The 18219-nt window shown below is 41.9% G+C and overlaps 4 protein-coding genes across 7 annotated transcripts; 1 reads left to right on the top strand and 3 right to left on the bottom strand.

The window, feature by feature from the left end:
* Positions 1 to 723: 723 nt before the first annotated feature.
* LOC143361443 (CDAN1-interacting nuclease 1) lies at positions 724 to 2390 on the bottom strand. The gene is made up of 6 exons (XM_076800827.1): positions 2010 to 2390; positions 1835 to 1939; positions 1638 to 1756; positions 1482 to 1561; positions 1350 to 1399; positions 724 to 1269 (listed from the first exon to the last, which is right to left on the bottom strand). Exons 1-6 carry the CDS (start codon positions 2105 to 2107, stop codon positions 888 to 890), a joined length of 834 nt encoding a protein of 277 aa, XP_076656942.1. The 5' UTR covers positions 2108 to 2390; the 3' UTR covers positions 724 to 887.
* A 109-nt stretch (positions 2391 to 2499) lies between these two features.
* LOC143361442 (SPRY domain-containing SOCS box protein 3) lies at positions 2500 to 4469 on the top strand. 4 transcript variants are annotated; one of them, XM_076800825.1, is made up of 6 exons: positions 2500 to 2831; positions 3032 to 3222; positions 3293 to 3521; positions 3770 to 3994; positions 4151 to 4191; positions 4265 to 4469. In XM_076800825.1, the coding sequence occupies exons 1-6, from the start codon at positions 2705 to 2707 to the stop codon at positions 4298 to 4300; spliced, it is 849 nt and encodes a 282-aa protein (XP_076656940.1). In that variant the 5' UTR covers positions 2500 to 2704; the 3' UTR covers positions 4301 to 4469. The 4 variants fall into 4 exon arrangements, with proteins under 4 accessions (XP_076656940.1, XP_076656939.1, XP_076656938.1 ...); XM_076800824.1 differs by having other exon boundaries at positions 4148 to 4191; XM_076800823.1 differs by lacking the exon at positions 4151 to 4191.
* A 178-nt stretch (positions 4470 to 4647) lies between these two features.
* On the bottom strand, positions 4648 to 5884 carry Ogg1 (8-oxoguanine DNA glycosylase). The gene is made up of 3 exons (XM_076800822.1): positions 5711 to 5884; positions 5285 to 5590; positions 4648 to 5224 (listed from the first exon to the last, which is right to left on the bottom strand). The coding sequence occupies exons 1-3, from the start codon at positions 5806 to 5808 to the stop codon at positions 4648 to 4650; spliced, it is 981 nt and encodes a 326-aa protein (XP_076656937.1). The 5' UTR covers positions 5809 to 5884.
* Positions 5885 to 6408: 524 nt separating this feature from the next.
* LOC143361438 (uncharacterized) lies at positions 6409 to 17640 on the bottom strand. Its single transcript, XM_076800818.1, has 5 exons — positions 17319 to 17640; positions 13499 to 13756; positions 9353 to 9691; positions 8662 to 8943; positions 6409 to 8579 (listed from the first exon to the last, which is right to left on the bottom strand). The coding sequence occupies exons 1-5, from the start codon at positions 17339 to 17341 to the stop codon at positions 8387 to 8389; spliced, it is 1095 nt and encodes a 364-aa protein (XP_076656933.1). The 5' UTR covers positions 17342 to 17640; the 3' UTR covers positions 6409 to 8386.
* Positions 17641 to 18219: the final 579 nt, after the last annotated feature.

Below are 18219 nucleotides of genomic sequence, written 5' to 3'. Positions count from 1 at the left end.
GTTATGCTACACCGTCGAACATTGTCTGTTCCACGCGAGACCAGACGAGCGTGCAAACTCGATGTCAACAGAGACGTTCGTCGAAATTCTTTTTTCTGAACATTCACTTTTCTACGATACTCGTATTTACGATGAAACGTCAAGAATGCACGACGAGTAGGCAAAACGCACCGATCTCGACGATTTCTTTACCTTGATCCTGCGGTTCGCAGACCGTCGGTGAACACCTGGTTCGGCGTGTTCAGCTGTGATCGTTGACAGCGCGACAATTTCCCGATGAATGACAGGTGTTATCAGGCAACGTTTCTGCGGATCCGATCGAACGGTTTTATCGATTCGAAACGTTGTCTACGACATGTTTGGAGGCTGGCTGGCGCGGCGCGTGTTCTCACGTGACGTTTCCGTCCCGGTTAATTGACAAATAGATCGTACGAAAACAAAGAGGTCCTGACGTTTCTTTTCTTAGCGTTTCCTGTCGCACGGTTTTACCGAGCAGTCGAAAGCTCCACGAGATACTCCATACTGGCTTTGTAATCGCGATAGCAGCGGCGCCTATGGCCAGATACAGCTCGATATATAAATAAATGTATTAGCTCGCTTGCGCGGTGGGCCGTTTGTGTTTTACCACCGTGATCTCGTTTCTTTCAATTCTTCCCTTTTTTTTTTTTTGAAATACACATGTACATATCCGCTTGCAATTTCATTGAAAAGAGGGGAGTAGTAACGGCGAAAATATCATTTTATATTTATATCAAGAATAATCCTTATCGTGCGAGCACGGTCCAGCCGCGGTAACTCGAAAGTCGCTTCGTTTGATTGCAAATTCGAGACTTTAGTTACCGTGGCTCGAGCGGCGTCGCATAATACTTGTGTCACATAATACTGAATTACAATGTATGTTCTATACACGCAGGATCCATGTACGTTATGTTCTCTGGAAAATGGTCCATGATGATGAATCTTTTTTCGCCAGATTCGGCTAGGGTGTCCACGAATCCAAACCAGTAAATCACTAGTCCTGGACCGAATCTATTCCAGTAGCTTAGAAATTGTTCTTTTATATACTTTTGATGGATCTCCATGTTACCGAATCTTGCCTTCGACTCTATCCAATTAACTATGAAACCGTTCACAGCGATTGGTACCTCCAGCTTGAAATCTGGTGTCTTGTCGTATCCTCTTGATCTCAAGTATTCCTCGTTGCGAAACGCAAGACTCCGCTCTGTCAAATAGTTCTGCAGCTTCAACTCGTACTCCTGACCAACTGACCTAAAGGTTTGATTCACGAGAAGCAAATCATTTTAAAAGACAGTGTATTAACTATTAAAAAGGGAAAAAAAGATAGTTACACTCCAATGGCGTCTGCTATGGGTCCGTACACGTTGTCGTACAAAACACACTGTGAAAGAGAGTTATACATATTCGGTGAGTTGGAAATATATGGATCCTCTCGTTGAATTTTTAAAAAGTCTTAGTATTACCAAGTAAACTTCGTACGCGAGATCTTTGTTCTGAATCAGTGTAGTGTCTTTGAATAATCTACCAATTTCAGATCTAGAAACTGAAAATATATTTTTTAAGACAGTATAATAATTCGGCTTTCTAAGAGATTCATTATTAAATTGCAGAAAAATTACCATCAGGATCGTGTTTTTCGAGAACATTCTTAGCTAATAATGCCGGAGGTACGCTAAGATTTTTAGCCAGTCTTAATAGTATACCAACTGGTTCCCCTTTTCGCACAGCTTTCATGTAACTTATTGTTTAAACAGTATTATATAATAATATATATAGACCTTGATATAATAAAGTACACAATGTAATATGTGCTTACGTAACATAATAGTTCTTGTTATCGCCGAACAATTTCAAATGCCATTTTTTCATTTTATGTTGTATATCTAAGGATAGTATTCCATATAGCGTGCTTGCTGGAATGCTAAATAAAAAAAAGTATGTATTTAGGTACAGTAAATAATCAGATTATTATTGAATAGAGATAATCTTACTCTTTGTATTTCTGTTTCAATACATCGCGGCAATCCTTTGGTAAACCTCGAAAATCTCGGATTGTATTCACGATGTCGTTGTACACATCGAGCTTCATGTTTAATTATTATCTTTTAAACCTCTAACAATATACGTCTGTTCACGTTCCGACAACTTTTTCGTTGTATTAAATACTCTGTAATATTGACAATGATCGAATTAAAAGTCAACAATTGGTCAGCAGGTGATTATATTTTTCTTGTCAATTAAAGTTGTTTGTTTATTGAATTTGCGCGAAATTGAAACGGTTTCTTAAAAAATCATAACATTCTGCAAGTTTGTTTTTACACAGGCTTATAAGTCTGTGGTTTATATTTTCATGATGGCGCTGTTATACCATCTGGTGATCGAAAAAGTGTTAGCAGTTTGCCGGTGTTTTCCATAGATGGCGCCACTTGGTTTTTCCAGTACAGCGCCACTCTATATAGTGGCTAAACGCTGAAACTGGTAGCGACGAAATATTTTAATATTTACAAATAAATTATATTTTCTACACGTTATAAATTTCATGTTACTTTGCAAGTATATTCAGATCTGTTTCATAAAAGAAATTTGTTGATCAGGAATAATGAATAATTGCCGATTTTGAAACAAGTGACTGAGATGACGATCCTTGTAAATCAGAGTACGTGATAACTCATCGTCACATATCGGCATGAATATTCTATCGGGCAAAGATTTCACAACTGATCAACTCCCTCAATGGTTGCAAGCTCAAACCGTTGATCACCCAAGATTTTGTGACTGTGGTTCCGAGAATTGTCGTTGCGGAGAAGACAATGGTAAAAGACAATCTACTTCGTTGTTTTCGATCGAGACACAGCGTATTGTTTACTTCGAACGATCACGATCGCAACGTTATTATTTACATTCCGATAAACACGAAGTTCAATTCTTTCAATGATCGTCCTTCGGTCGTGCAACATGCATTGATTAAATGTCACAAGCTTTGTTAGAAATTGTAGTTGTTGTTTACACGCAGATTTCGAGTGGGAGTGGGACAAAGATCATGCAGCACCCGCTGTTGTTTTATCAGAAGAAAATTTAACTGTTCTGTTCCACAATGAATTCAGCCAAGGTACATCTGCGGTCAGAGGAACTAAATTGTTGGAAAAAGGAAGACATCATTATTGGGAAGTTAAAATACTCACTCCTCCCTATGGAACAGACCTTGTAAGCTTTCGACAGACGTTTAACATTCTTGACAATGCACAGAAGATATTTCTTTTCTTATTACTTTCAGATGGTCGGTGTCGGTACAAGTAAAGTGCATATGAGCAGCACAAAGGGGATATTTTGTTCGTTTCTTGGGTTAGATCAGGAATCTTTCGGCTTTTCCTACCAAGGGTACATACAGTACGGTGGTAAAAAGAAGAAATATGGATGCAGCTTTGGTCAGGGCAGCTTGGTCGGGGTATACTTGAACACGTGGAAGGGTACCTTAGAGTTTTTCCTGAACAGAAAATCCCTTGGTATGTAGATGCTTCAGGATTCAATGGTGAAGTAGCAGGTTCTTGCATATGAAATGATAACGTTAAACAAGCATTTTCTTCTAAATAAACTGATTGATTAAAGTAAGTACCATCGGAAGCAGAGACTTAACGGCTACAGTTTGGGAAATAATAGCATGCAAAACTAAAATTGGACATATGCACCAACCTAATACCATAAAGACACTATTGCTACAATTAGTATGTATAACTGCAATAGCATGTTCTAGGTATTGCTTTTTGTGGATTGAGGAACACAATGTTGTACCCTATGGTATGCTCTACAGCTGCAAAGAGTAAGATGAGACTATCTCATTGCAGTTCTGTACCTGCATCATTACAGATGGAATGTTTGTCTTCATTAAAACCATCTCAAAAAAAGTTTTTATTTAAAACGGTCCCTGGATTGCGTCATCTCTCCCAGAGCATCTTTTCGAGGATATTAAAACCAAATAGTAAGGAAATAATTTGGCTATAGATATGAAATTTGAAAGAAAACTTGATTTGCAACAGGGTGAATTTGGTCTGCGAAAGGGCTCAGATTTCTATGATTTTTGGATATGTTGTACAAATCGATATTTTTAACAACTTTTTCTTTTACACATTAGCAGAGGTCTCGCTTACTCGCTTCAAAAATCATCGAAATCTGAGGGTAGGTAGCTGTTCTGCTATAGTAAGAAGCTTCGACTTACATTCGCGATGAATATTGTAGTTTTTCCTTTCAGATGATGACGATGACGACGAGGGGGATGATGATCTAAAGTTTCTCACGGAGTACATGATTCTCGACGATTTTGACTTTGCCCTGGTGGGTATCGGTAGAAAAAAGAAGAGGAAGCTTTAGTCGAGAAAATGATACAATATTTAAAATATTTTTACTAAACACATGTAACATATGGAAATATTGAAAACGAACTTATTTAAGGTGCAACTGCTGCAATAAAGTTCACCAAACCCTTTTGTACAGAACGACACTTGTATGTTTTGGTTGTGTTTCATTATCACATTGGTAAGTAATGCTTTATCACGCTGATAAAGCGTGATATATCATTGTGCATAACTGTAGTATGTAGGAAAATTCTTAAACTATATGTAATTCTTTCTCATTTCATCTGCTTTTCTTTGGACACATTTTACGCCCTAGATGCAGTTCACGTACGTTACGTTTTGAAGGCACTTTACGTTCCGTATTCAACTCGCCACAGAATATTACAGCCTGTGCCCATCCAGCATACGGGCCCCACAATTCGCGCAAATGATTGCCTACTTCGTCATTGCTAATCTTTCCCTGTCGCTCTGAGAAGTAAGTTGTCATCGCGATCTTTTGTATGTGTACATCTACTGGGACAGCTTCTAAATGACCCAAAGACATTAAACATATACAATCCGCAACTTTTGGGCCAACTCCGGGAAAAACAATCAATTCTTTCTTAGCTTTACTGTAAGATATATTATTATCTTTATGCAAACCGAGGAGCCATTCTTTCCCACCGAATTCCATTAAACGTTTTGCAGTACTCGTTATATATTTCGAACGGAATCCGAATTTTTCGTTCCTCAATTGTTCTTCGGTAGCTCGATTTGCTAGTGCCTCAATGGATGGAAAACTGTAATAATCTTTACCTTCGATTGAACAGATTCTCTCGCCAAACATGGAGGATAATTTTTCTACCATTGTCGATATTCTACAAAGATTACGTATAAGTTTCATTCATATATCACTTGCGATAACACGTTGTGAATACCTTTGTACATTATTATTTGAGCTGCATATAAAGGAGAAGACAGTTTCGACAACTTCTTGATTCAATATTCTCACACCATTTACTTTATTCAACGACTTCTGAAAATGTTTGTCTATAGTACACCATTCTTTGCAGAGGTCTGGCAATGACACGTCTAATCGAAAGTATCGATGTAAAATATCATTGTAATTTTTGGAGTCATCTAGTGGACCTTGGACAACGTAAAACAAATATGTATTGTCTTGCTTAAGCATCCAGACACATCCATCGAACACTCCTCTGTACCCGTCATTCTCAACAACCCATCTAAAATGTATTATACTTAATTACCAGCAAGAAAATACAGCAGGAAAAATCTGCGATCGTTCCACAAATGTTGGTTATGTTCTGTGAATAAAACAAACTTTGAAATTGTTAATAACTCACCTAAAACTTTGTCCTCCTTTTAAAGTGAATCCCAAATCCAACTGTTCCCGCGGGCAAAGGATCTTTCCCTGCTTCGACTTCACTTCATGTTCAAGCATCTCAATGTCCGATTGCAAGACACTTTTGAAACAATATTTGCTATTCACTTTTAACTGGCAGCATTTGATGTTTGACAGTTAAACGTTTAACGTTTATCACAACACAGAAACTAACCTCGTTTGCGCGGGACCACGCGGGACTGATGTCACAGTCATAGCCGTCAAATTAAAACTCGTCTCCCCACTCTACCGCGCTATTCTCCCCAGTGATTGGACATTGGACGGTTTTTCTCGCGCATGCGCGACGATTTCGGCGTCAGTGAAGTAATAAGATTGGCCAAAATGGGGTGACATTGGTCACACTGCATAATTTCGCAAAATTTGTTATAATTTGATTTTGCAAAAAGGAATGTATACCATGTGTACGTCATTCAAATATTAACAATAATTTACCAAAAATTCGTAGTGTGCTTGACTCGTCGTCTCGTCTTGGACTTTCCCGCCAATAATAACGCCCCACTACTTTCTCCACAATATAGATACGTTACTGCTTTCGGACGCGCATGCGCGGTAAAGCTCGTCTAATATCCCATCACCGACGCGGCAGATTTGAATTCAACTTCGAATAGAAATTGAACGCAGAAGAGAAACAACACAGAATTCTGTGTTGACTTCTTATTCTGTAAAGACTTTATTAAAGTCTTTACGATTCCTCACAAGACTTTATTATAACTAGATTGTCGATGTTTATACAAGTTTACACTTTTACAGGAATTTCGAGAAACAGAAGTTAAAGAAAATTGTGCTTCCCGTATTAATGGTTCCGTTACTTCACGGATAATCTAGAACTGTACTAAATATTTATCGATTTCTTCAGATTTTTATGAGCTACTGACGCACATAGATCTGCCGTACAATTACAATTAGACTGCGGATTTCGTGCATTTATGATAAAACTAAGTAGCTGAAATACGAAACAATAAAAATATTCGAAAAATTTAAAAATGTGAGAACTTTAAATTATTAAGACTAGAAATATAATTCTATTCGATTGTTGTTTTTCTGCGATAGATGCAGGCAATCTTTTTTCGCATGAAAATCCTCAGTGTAATTAGAATTGTACTCGTGATACGTCATTTTTTATTATAGATGATAGTACAGTGTTTCTATCCTACATATATACAACGATAAACCTACTAGTAAATACAGACTAGGCAGACAGGTCCTGTATGTCTTTTCATAGTATGCGTGGGCTATTTCCATTTATACAGTATATGTATTCTTTTATGTTAGCATGTTTCAAACGCAATAGAAATTTTTTCCATTAGCAAGTTACACGACTTTCAAATGTTGAATGATTAGACTGCGGATTTTATGCATACAGAAAAAATAAAAAAAACTTTCGAACAATGTAAAAACACTGTCATTTCATTCCAAGAATCATTCCTTCCGGTAACTTCGAACAATTCTCCATATAGATCCGTAGTCTGTCAATGACATTGCATATTTTACTTAATACTTAAAACGATGGGAAGTTGCCTCATTATATTTGATTAATCTACAAGTGGTCATGGTTAATTGTAATTATTCATTACAATTTGATCATTAATCAAATACCTGTTGCCTCTTTCTACAGTGTGTCCCGAGAATGTTGAAGTACAACATTTGTGCGACACACCCTGTATACTGTTCCACTAGCGCTCCACTTGCGTCATTAAATTAAAACGAACGTGTAACATTACAATAGTGTGAATGATTTCATACACACACAGCACCATACTTACACTCGCACATAAATACAGACATACCGAATACGAAATATAATCAACGAAACGTTCATCAAAGAAAATCGCCGACCCGAGCACTCGTAGATCAAGACTCGTTACCGCATCATAAATTAAGGCTACACCTTAACATCGATTCTCCTCTAGTTTTCTCATGCTTGAAAAATTATGCTACTTTGATATGTATAGTTTCAATATTGTTTTATCTACAGAATAATTTATTTGGCCTCTTTTAGGACGATAGCGACTACACAGCTAGCGTATATTATTATAGTTAATACAAACGATACCCTGTCTATCTCGAAACGTTTCAAACTCATTTTACTGCTGCCGAGTTTCGCGAGTGTTTAATTAACGGTCTGATTGCTAGATCGCTTTCCGTCTGGAGAAAATTAAATTCTCGTATGGAAAACAGTCGATTAGAACAAGACTTAAAGGTGACCGGGGCAGGTTGATACAATGAGACAGATGATCGAATGGAAATGAAAATCTGGCCATTAAATGCGACTGCATTAATGCGAAGTTTAATCGAAGAATTTACAGTTTCGCGAGTCTCCTACTACGACCTCCATTGTATTGTCATTCGTGAACTCAGACGACGATTGCTCGACAAGAAACCGATCATTCCCAATGATCCTTTGCCACGGTTAAATACTCAATAAAATGTTACATCCCTGAGAATTGGTATTGACATCTCTAGAAGAAGAATATTCGAAACCTTTCTCTCTCTCTCTCTCTCTCTCTCTCTCTCTCTCTCTCTCTCTCTCTCTCTCTCTCTCTCTATCTTTCTCTCTTTCTCTCTTTCACTCTATCTCTTTTTCTCATCTTATTAGGCTCGATCCTCTCTGTTCAGATTAATAAGGAACATTGTCGCGAACGTGAGCCTGCTTCCGGTACTCGTGTCGCTGGCACTTGCCCCTCCAGGACCATTTCGCGCATACTTTTTGGGGCTTCAGGATGAAACACTTGGTGCGCAGCACGTCGAAGAAGATCTTGCCGATGAAATTCGCCGACGAGGTCCCGGCCATTTTCAAACACGTGCGGAAACTGAACAAACAGAGCGACATCATTTACTACTACTCGGTTTTGATTCGAATGGGAATTTTGGGGAAAATATTGATTCCGATACCGTTCGTCACAGGCGCAGTGCATCATGCTCGAAATGCCCCAGTTGAAGAGGCCGTAACGCGTCTCGAAAGCCGGTATGAAGAAGGGACAGGCGGTGTCGTGTCGGCGGCAACAAGCGTCCGCGGTACCAAAACCACCCAGATCGGTGTATTTGGTGGCACGATGACCTCGGCCGCACCATTGCGTCCCAGGGATCATCAACAAGTCCCTCCGGGACCGACTCTTCCCTTTTCTTTGCTTGCGGCTGTTGTTGCTCGTCGCGTTCTCCACCTTCGCGTACTTCCTGCATCGAAAATATCATTTAACTTCTGACCTCCCTTCTAAAAAAACTCTTCGTCCCCTTCGATAAATTGTACAGAACGTTCTGCCTAACTCGAGCGTCCTAAAGTTGACAATATTTGGTCTGAAGACGAGTACATTCGCCAAGAGCAGATGACAATGTTTTGTTCGAGACGAATGTACTCGTCATATGTAATCATGCATCATATGTAATAGCAACATTTTACTTTGACTTCAAATTACGTTTTCAATCGATGTGTATTTAGAGCGTCAGACGAAATGAAACAGTGTGTCCTAATTGGAAACCCTGAAGGCAATGGGTTAGGGATAGTACGCGTGTGCTATCATTTTGTTCAGGGGTGTAAAATGTTCTAGAATTGATTATTTGATAAGATTGTTGATTAGACGTTTACCTGCGACGATGTTGTCGAATAAGCTGATTCCTCGGCCTGGCCCTGACGCGAGCGCACCGACGCTGCAGCTCGGACGTCGACGAGAGCCAGGAGAGGTCCTGCGGGATCCTCGAGGCGTCCTCGTGCTGCTCGTCGACGTCGAACACCTCGATCGACGCCTCGTCATCGTCATCGTGATCGTAATCGTCGCCGGAGTGCGTACTCGACGCGCAGGAGCTGTCGTCGCCGTCGACGAGCTCCTCGTCGACGCAGTCGGTCAGCGAGCCGCCCTCGTATATCAGTTGCAACTTTCTGCCGGTCTCCTGCAGCCATACTTGCCTCAGTGCTACGTCCGTATCTCTACCGAGGGGGGTATGTATCATGAGAAACAGAGTCTGGGTTGGGGACACATGACGAGAGTATAAGGTTCATGAGAAAATCAGTCCAAAATATGCAGCAAATATTTTTCATTCGACGTCTCGTTTTCGAGAAAAATGACTTTAAAAATCCGTCGAGTTCGCGCGCCTATTTACGAGTAGTGAGATTGTGAAGATGCGTCCATGAGGAATTATTTAACAAATCGATTTCTTTGGGTATATATTGTTAAAGAATGGCTACAAATTTTGATACATCCATGTTATTTGTATAAAGTGAAATAGTCATTTTTAGTGCTCCGTGAACCCAGTGTTGGGAACAAGTAGAATCGGTAGGTCATGAACAGACGCGCGTCAGACCTTTCATACTCTTCCCCGAAAACCAGGCGTCAAATGAAAATAGTTTGTTCCATATTTTCGGCTTACATTCTCATATGTAGAATCATCCCCTCCACGTCTTTAATATATGTTACTAAATTGTAAACTTTCGCACCGCAAATTCACCTTTTTGGATTTGCAAAAGGATGAATATGTAAAAGGTGAATTTGGTCTGCGCAAGGATTAATTTGGAGTCGAGCAGAAAAAGATCGCGATCGAACTGGCCGATTTTCGAAGACGTCGCGAATCCTCCTCGAGGTGCCGACCAATGATCCAGCAGGATCGAGCATCGGCGCCGGCGGCGTCAGCAACGCGTAGCAAATTTAATGACGCCCGAGGAAGATGGTTATCCGCGCGTCGAAAATAAGGCGGGGTGCATCAATCATAGGTGCACGTTAATCACTGCTCGCATCCAGCAACGCGTGCACACAGCCAATCTACCGTGAATTTCTCCCGCGTTACTCACGCGTCACGCTCGCCGATTTTTTGGATCCGATCCTCGTGTGCTCGCCTCTCCCTCCCTCTCTCCCCTTCCCGTTTCTAGTTGCGAATCGCCATTTTTTCTCTCTCTCTCCTCCATTGTTGTCGCACGATCCCGATAACGCCCTCACCCCCCTTCCCACCCCTCTTCCTATCGCTCGAAACGAAAGTTAACGCAAGTTTTACGGTCGGAGCTGTTACGGGGCTGCTGCCGAGTATGGCATTTCGAGGAGATACTGCGTGAATACGCGCGACTCGTAAAACGCCGAGAGAGAATGAGAATAATGCCGGCCGGGGACACTTTAAAAATCCTCGATCGCGAACAAAAATATCGCCCGACGAACACGCTCATCTTTCGCTTTATGAAACCGGAAATGACGCTTCGAGGCTTCGCGAAACTCGACAAAGCGATCGCGAAAGGTCGTGCTCGAGCGAAGTGTGAAACGCCGGAGCGGTCATATTTTTAACGCTAGATTCGCGGAGCGCTAAGAATTTGTAAAAATAACCAAATTGTAGTTATTCAGATTTTCAGCCATTTTGATCGTAATACGTGCTCAGAGAAACCTACTGAAGAGTTCTCCACAAGTGCGTCCTTGCACTCTTAACCCATTTGCATCATTAGCGTATATATACGCTCAATTTAATTTTCTTATAATGCTGAAATATGGAGTCCTTTTACTTGTAGTCATTTTTGTACTTAAATATAATTTAAAAAAAAACAGTTTGGTGATAAAGGCCTTCTTTTCATATTTCCTTGTGATGCAAATGGGTTAGTAATTGTAAATTTAGAAATTGCCAGTCCGTCATTTTAACGGGTCTCGCGTGTCTAGTGTTAAATAATAGTTTCGCCGATGAATTACGTGGTTCCCAGAGGTGTATCGAAACAGAAACGTGTCGGAAGCCAGTCGAACGTTCGATTCTCAGGTGTAGTTAAGAGAATGGCGATGTTGCGGTACAGAGGGGGTTGTCTATCGGAAGGTTTGACGAATTGTTCCTCGGCGGAAAGGAGTTCGTCGGGTCGCGCAGTACCTGTCCTTTGCCCGATCAAAAATTGATCGTCCCCAACCCACCCCCTGGTGCCTACACGGCCCGGAATCATGAGAACGGACAACTCGTGCTTTTCTCGTTACAGGAAAAGAGCTTTCCCCTTCTCCGTTTAAGTGCAAGGCGACGTTTCGCGGTCGTGGAATTCCCTGGTATCCTCGTGAGAGCATCAGCAGATGAGTTAGAACCGTCGCCCGCTCCGGGCCAGCGTCCTTCAGGACTCGTGACTCGGAACTCAGGGACTCCGGGACTCTCGCACGTCGCCTAATCCTTGCTTACTTAGCTTGCCGCTTTTCGGCTTAAGACCACGGTTGGCTCAGCGGTCGCTGTCCACGCCTGGCCCGTGATAAATTGTTTTTCGATCCGAGTTTCCGCGGGGGACCAACCCCTACGACGAAAAACAAGCCCCTCGATGGCCAAATGCTGATCAAAATCAACCCCTTACCACGCGGAATCGTCGAATAATCGCCGCTGGGATTACATCGACAGGTCCGTCGAACTGACGGCGTCCCCCTGCGTCGCACAGCGCCAAGTAGTCCAACTTTCGAAGTAATAATTCTAAAACAATCTTTGTCCTTGTAATATAATGTTTTCTCTAATACTACGCACAATTTTTTAAGTATCCGGGCACAATACTTGTTTATTCAAACAAGTCTTTTATCTCAATATCGTTACTAATATTTGTAATAGATATTTACGAACGCTTCTATGTAGGTTTTGAATAGCAACGAGATTTTTTGATTTTCGTCCATTGTCAACGCACCGGTGCGACGCTTCGAAATGTGAAAACCGACGTTGGTCGGCGTTCGTCGTCCCTTTTCCCTCGAAAGAAACAAGGTGAGCGTGTCGATTTAGCGCGAGTCGCTATTCTATGAGCTTCCCGACAAAGGATGACAAAGACGGGACGACACGAGCGACGACGTATCCGCGCGTACATCGTAGCGTCGCGACGCCAGTTTTCCACGGTGTTCGGTGACGGTGGCGTGGCGTTATTCAAAGAGGTGTAACCGATGCTAAACGCAACAACCCTCCCCCGCGTTGTATTGGCAACGATGAAAGGCGGGCATTGTTTTCACGCCTCGTCCAGAGGAAGCTGGACTCCTCCGCAGGGTCGGCCAAAGGAGATTTGCTTCTGCTCGGGGAAAATGTTATTCTAACGGAGAGAGGATCGAGGGGGCCCCGGTTGTTGGTGCTCGCCGCCGAAAAAACACCGGACGCTGACAAAATCCCTGATCAAGAAGCTCCGGCGACGGCTTGTTAACGTCAACGCGCGGCGGCCGCGTTCTCTGGGAAATGAAAAATATCGAAACTCTATTCTCCGAAGTGTGCGGCAGAACTCTTGCTGCTGTACAAAGTTGAAACAAATGTTTTAACCCTTAACGGACCGATGTCGCCATATAAGCGGCATGGCACTGTGCTCGGCCCAATGCCGCGTATATAGCGACAAAAATAAAATATTTCTATACTTGATGATAAAAATGTTGAGTCCACAGTTTCTCTTCGTACAGCTTCGACCTGGTGGGAAGTAAACTTGAAATACTTCCGGACCGTCAAGGGTTAAAAGACGATTTTTCGAACGGACAAATAGGAAGGTCGGAAGAAGACCGAGCTATGTACCTGAAATTGAAACAAAGGCTCTAGGATTCTTTGATGAAATTGTGCCGAACACAGTGCACGAGAGGATTTACCAAGAACGTTATGCACGGAAGGAGGGACAGGGGGACGGAAGATCGAGAAGTCAGGGAAATGTGGGCAAGTTTCGCAAAAGATCGAGCCGGTGGCTGAAAGGACACGGTTGTTAGAAAGCCGAGGAGCGAAGTCCGGTTAAAGGGATGAAGGATGTCGGGGGTTCGGGGTTCGGGGGCACGGAGGGGAGGAAAAGTTTGTTTACCCCCAATTGACGACGGTCTCCTTGGCGCAGATCCCGCGCCAGCGGATTACACGCTCGAGCTCGCCATCTTCGAGGATCCTGGTGACCGAAATACCGCGGCTGGTCCCGTGTCGGGACGTTTCCACCGAGGAATTCCCGTACGACTGGACCGGAAGAGAGTCCGATCGTCGAACTAGAGCTCCGGCGTCCGACAACACCAACAGCACCAACAGGCCCAGCAGCATCGGGCACCGGGCGCAAACGATTCGCGTTCCTTCCCTGGACAGACAATATTTATCAGACCATCGCCTGGACATACATCAAACTGGTGCTCGGTTAAATCTGACCCCCTGCATTTATTTTGCAGCTCATCATTCAGAATTTCGTAGAAAAGAAAGTTCATATGTACTGTATATCATGTTTTAATAAAATAAAAGAGAATGATAAAATAGGATTTTATGTCGGTTCAAAGGAAATTAATAACATAGGTATTTACTAGAGTCTGACTCGATGTTGCACGGAAAGGTGTTCAGTAAAATCTGCACTGTTAAATTTACACGAGTCAGCCCAAATCTTCTTCCATATCGATGTTAAATTCCTTACAATTTTTAGAACCTGTGTATACGGTGTCCCAAAAGTGTTGTACTTCCCTGAAAGGGGTGATTCCCGAGGTTATTTCAAGTAACTTTTTCCTTTGCGAAAATATTCTCCGCGGCTTCGTTAAGGAGTTATTAACGAAAAACGCGGACCAATCGGAGCGCCGCTACAGCCAACGTCGACGCTGGGCATTGGTCGAGTCGGAATCCGTCCGCAGTAGCCGCGCTCTGATTGGTCCACGTTTTTGGCGAATAACTCCTTGACGAAGGCGCGGAGAAGATTTTCGCAAAGGAAAAAGTTACTTCAAATGACCTCAGGAATCATCACAGGGACGAGTCAGTTCGAAAATGTTCTAAAATAAAAGCATAAGTCCTAGAAAGTCCGAAAAACACTGAAATTGTAGTAAGACTTAAAGACAATAAAATCGAACATAGAGGAACAACTCTGTCTAAAATCGTTGTAGAGTTCTCATTAAAAATCCACGGTTTAGGAATGTTTTAGAAGGGAATCTAAACAGTTTGATCTGCCTAAAGCGATGGAAGACGATGTACATTGAATTTCCTATTCGGTCTAGCGGGTTCCATCAGGAACCGGTGCTAATTCGAATCCGATACGTCAATGCGGAATCGTGTGCATCGCTAGACGGACTGGTTGTAACGCAGATATCAATTCCCCGGCATTTTTGTAGCGATTTAAAGAAATTAAAGGGACGTGGGTTCGACAGGGGTCCCGCACGCCGATACCAGAACCGCGGACGTCTTCTTTTCGCCGTTTCACCGGGGCCACTGCCATGCCACTGTTTGGCAGTACGCCATCGGCCGCTTAATCATCTTCTTTTCATCGAAATGATAAAAAGAAGCCGCGCCTCCGTATATTCCCTCGGCTCTTACGTAATTAGCACATATATGATATACAGTCGGGGACAAAATTGGCTGGACACCCTTCGACACTAGGTCTACGGGACCCGCGTCAAAATGACGGATTCTCATATTTTTAATTTACAATTATGGAGATTGTAACGACCCATCCATGAGAAATTATTCAATTTTTCTTTGGGGTAGATACTATGAAAAGGAATAGCTAAAAATGTCGATAGATAAATTCTTGCTACTTTGATAGAATAATGTAGAATAATAATTTTTAGTGGTCCGTAAACCTAGTGTTAAAAACCTCTTTTAAAATTTTATACCGGGCGATTTGAACTTTTTTGAGATGATGTGTTAGGCAACGTATGAAAAGAATTGTGTAAAAATTGCCATTGATCTTGAGTCGTTCGATTTTATTTTAAAACAGTTAGATTTCAAAGGGTGTCCACTTAATTTTGTCTCTGACTGTACATCCGCAGACCAAAACTCGGGAATCGCATTATCATTCGACGGAATTCGCGATACCACGAGCAAACAAATTTTTTAGCAAACAACTATACATTGACATTGATAGAAACTGTCGAAGTAGTTTCCCAATCATCTTTCACACGAATTGGAAGTAACATAGTTTAGAAACGAAGCAATTTCTATTTATGTACATATAAACTGGAGCGAAATAAAAAATTATTTTCTTCAATAGTATTTTTAAATTTGTCTGGCATTCATACTATTTTGCATTACACCTACTAATTTTCGTCATAAGCGCATAAAATTCGCAGTCTAATAATCATAATTTTCTCGAAAGAGGTGTTTGAGATTTCTAGACTCTATTTTATGATTAAAATGTACACTATAGAACTCATGCAATCTTTTTCCAACAGTTCGAGCAAATCGAAACGAAACAGTCGTTCCTCCGTTCGATAGAAACGGAATAAAGAGCATAATCTTCTGTTATTACAGAACGGAGCAGTTTTCGTCGGAATTCATCGGAAGAAATGAGAAGAAAATTATTGAATTTCGCGTTCGATAAGGAAAGCAGCTCTTCTCGGTTATCAATGATCGTTCGGATTAGCCGGGAACGTTCACGTGGGATTTGCGATGCCGTGAAAAAAATTCTGTCTAATCCCCTCGAGCGGTAATCGCCGGTATCGTAACCTCATGCAATTCTTCGGGAAAAAATTATGGTATCGGAGTCACCTCATGCGCCGACACTCGCGTAATTCAGGAGAATGAGGAGATAACGGCCGCAGCGTATCTGTATCGTTTTTCAAGCCGGATCTTTGACGATCGTATTTTTTTGCGTGCGAGACCGATTGCCCGGAATCGTTCAATCCTAATCGCGGTCACGTTCTTTCCGAAATTTCAATTAGCCATTTGTTTTTTCATTTTATGGTTCTGATAATGAGATAATACCTTTTACGACACTCGAATGTTTACCAGTTTATCAAATACGAACACTAACAATGTAAACACAGTATTTTGAATAATGACGCAGCAATTTTTACTGACAAGGATTAAATAATTATTGGCATAAATTTCAGTGGGGAAGTATCGATAATAGGTCACTTGAGGATCAAGAGTTCACTACCTGAAGCGAATAATTTTTTCTAAAGACATATAGTAAGTGAAAAATTCCAGGTTCTTACAGTGATATTAACGCACGTCTTCTAATATTATTTTCAATTTTTTCCAGGACGAAAGAGAGTTATTCGCTGTTGTCGAAACGGTCTTTCATTGTTAATGGATGACCGCCGTTGCTAACAGAACGTGAACAATTTTTTTTTCTCCGAGACAACGCAAGAGTAGACAATTATAACCAGACTGCGGATCTTTATGCATTTATAACAAAATTGAATAGACAAAATTTGAAATTGTAGAACAATTTAAAAAATATACTGTCAATATACTATTTCTCGTCTATTAAAATTAGCAAGCAAAGAAATAACATTCTAATTAACTTCTGTTTCTAGTAATCGATGCAGACAATTTTTACTTTGCATAAAGATCCTAATTATAACATGTTATTTCTCAATCTATGAGAATGCTAGCTTTCCGAAAACTACGGTAACTATAAAGATCAAAGCGTCGCTAAAGAATTAACACTAGGTTTACGAAGCACTGAAAGCGGCCAGTTTGGATAATATTATAAAAATTTCAAGAATACATTCAGCCAAATTTTTAGCAACTTTTACCAGAATATATGTTCCAAGGAATAAACGTGTCGAATAAATTTCCTCTAAATGCATTTTTACAATCACAATAATTGTAAATTAAAGAACGTAGAACCCGTCGTTTTGACGGGTCCCGTAAATCTAGTGTTAATTAATACGTGTTCTCAGGGCATTATCTGAACCCGGTGAAAGATAGGAGTACAGTACCTGGGCAACACGTCGATCAGCATCTCATCTGCGGGCGAAAGCCCGAGCCAGTCTCCTCCGGCGGGGCGGTTCAAGCTCTTCCATAAATCTGGTGCAAGCTCATCCGTGAACCTCGTCGTTCAGCCCCGAGTTCAGGGAGCGCGCATTCGTTCATATTCGAGTGACCACGAGAACTGTCCCCGCACTTGCAGTCGAACAAACAAAACCGGAACACGGCCACGGAAAACCCTTTCCAAAAAATCAGACTCGAAACCAAAATCTCTCTTTCTCTCTCTCTCTCTCAGCTGTCAAACTTGAAAAACAATGTTTGCCGACCGTCGAACTCGGGACACCTCCGAAAACGCACCGAACGAAAAGATAGCGGTCGCGAGAGTCTGCGACGAGTTCCGAGATGAGACAATCGACTTCACCGGCGGGGGGGGGGGCGAAAAGTATATCGCGAAAACTTGGTGTCTCTGTGTGGTCCACGTGGCACGGGGAAGGCGGGAACCGGAGATCCCGCGCGGTTTTTCCGTGTGCGCGTTTTCCTCGACCGGCGAACACCTCGTGGAGGCAATCGGCCGTAGTAACTGGCGCGCTACGCTCGCGACTCTCCCTTAAATACCGGCGAGAGAAAGAGTGAGAGCGAGGGGGAGAGAGAGGGAGAGCGAGAGGGAGAAAGCAGGAGATAGTATACACCTAAGGGAGATAGAACAAGAGAGAGAGAGAGAGAGAGAGAGAGAGGGGATCGTTCTGGTGGTTGTCCAGTTCACCTCCACCCGCCGCCTCTATTCTGTCACTTAGGTCTCCTTCTCCGTCGCTGTGTTCCCTCGCTCTGCGTTTCCCATCCGAACCCCACCACCACTCGGACACCAACCAAAGTCTCTGCCCTCCCCTATCCTCCTTCTACACCTTCTACCTA

This window comes from Halictus rubicundus, chromosome 15 (genome assembly GCF_050948215.1).
Source record: "Halictus rubicundus isolate RS-2024b chromosome 15, iyHalRubi1_principal, whole genome shotgun sequence".
NCBI lineage: Eukaryota > Metazoa > Arthropoda > Insecta > Hymenoptera > Halictidae > Halictus > Halictus rubicundus.
The sequence above is the reverse complement of the archived record's forward strand: the minus strand, read 5'-3'. Positions and strand labels throughout refer to the sequence as shown.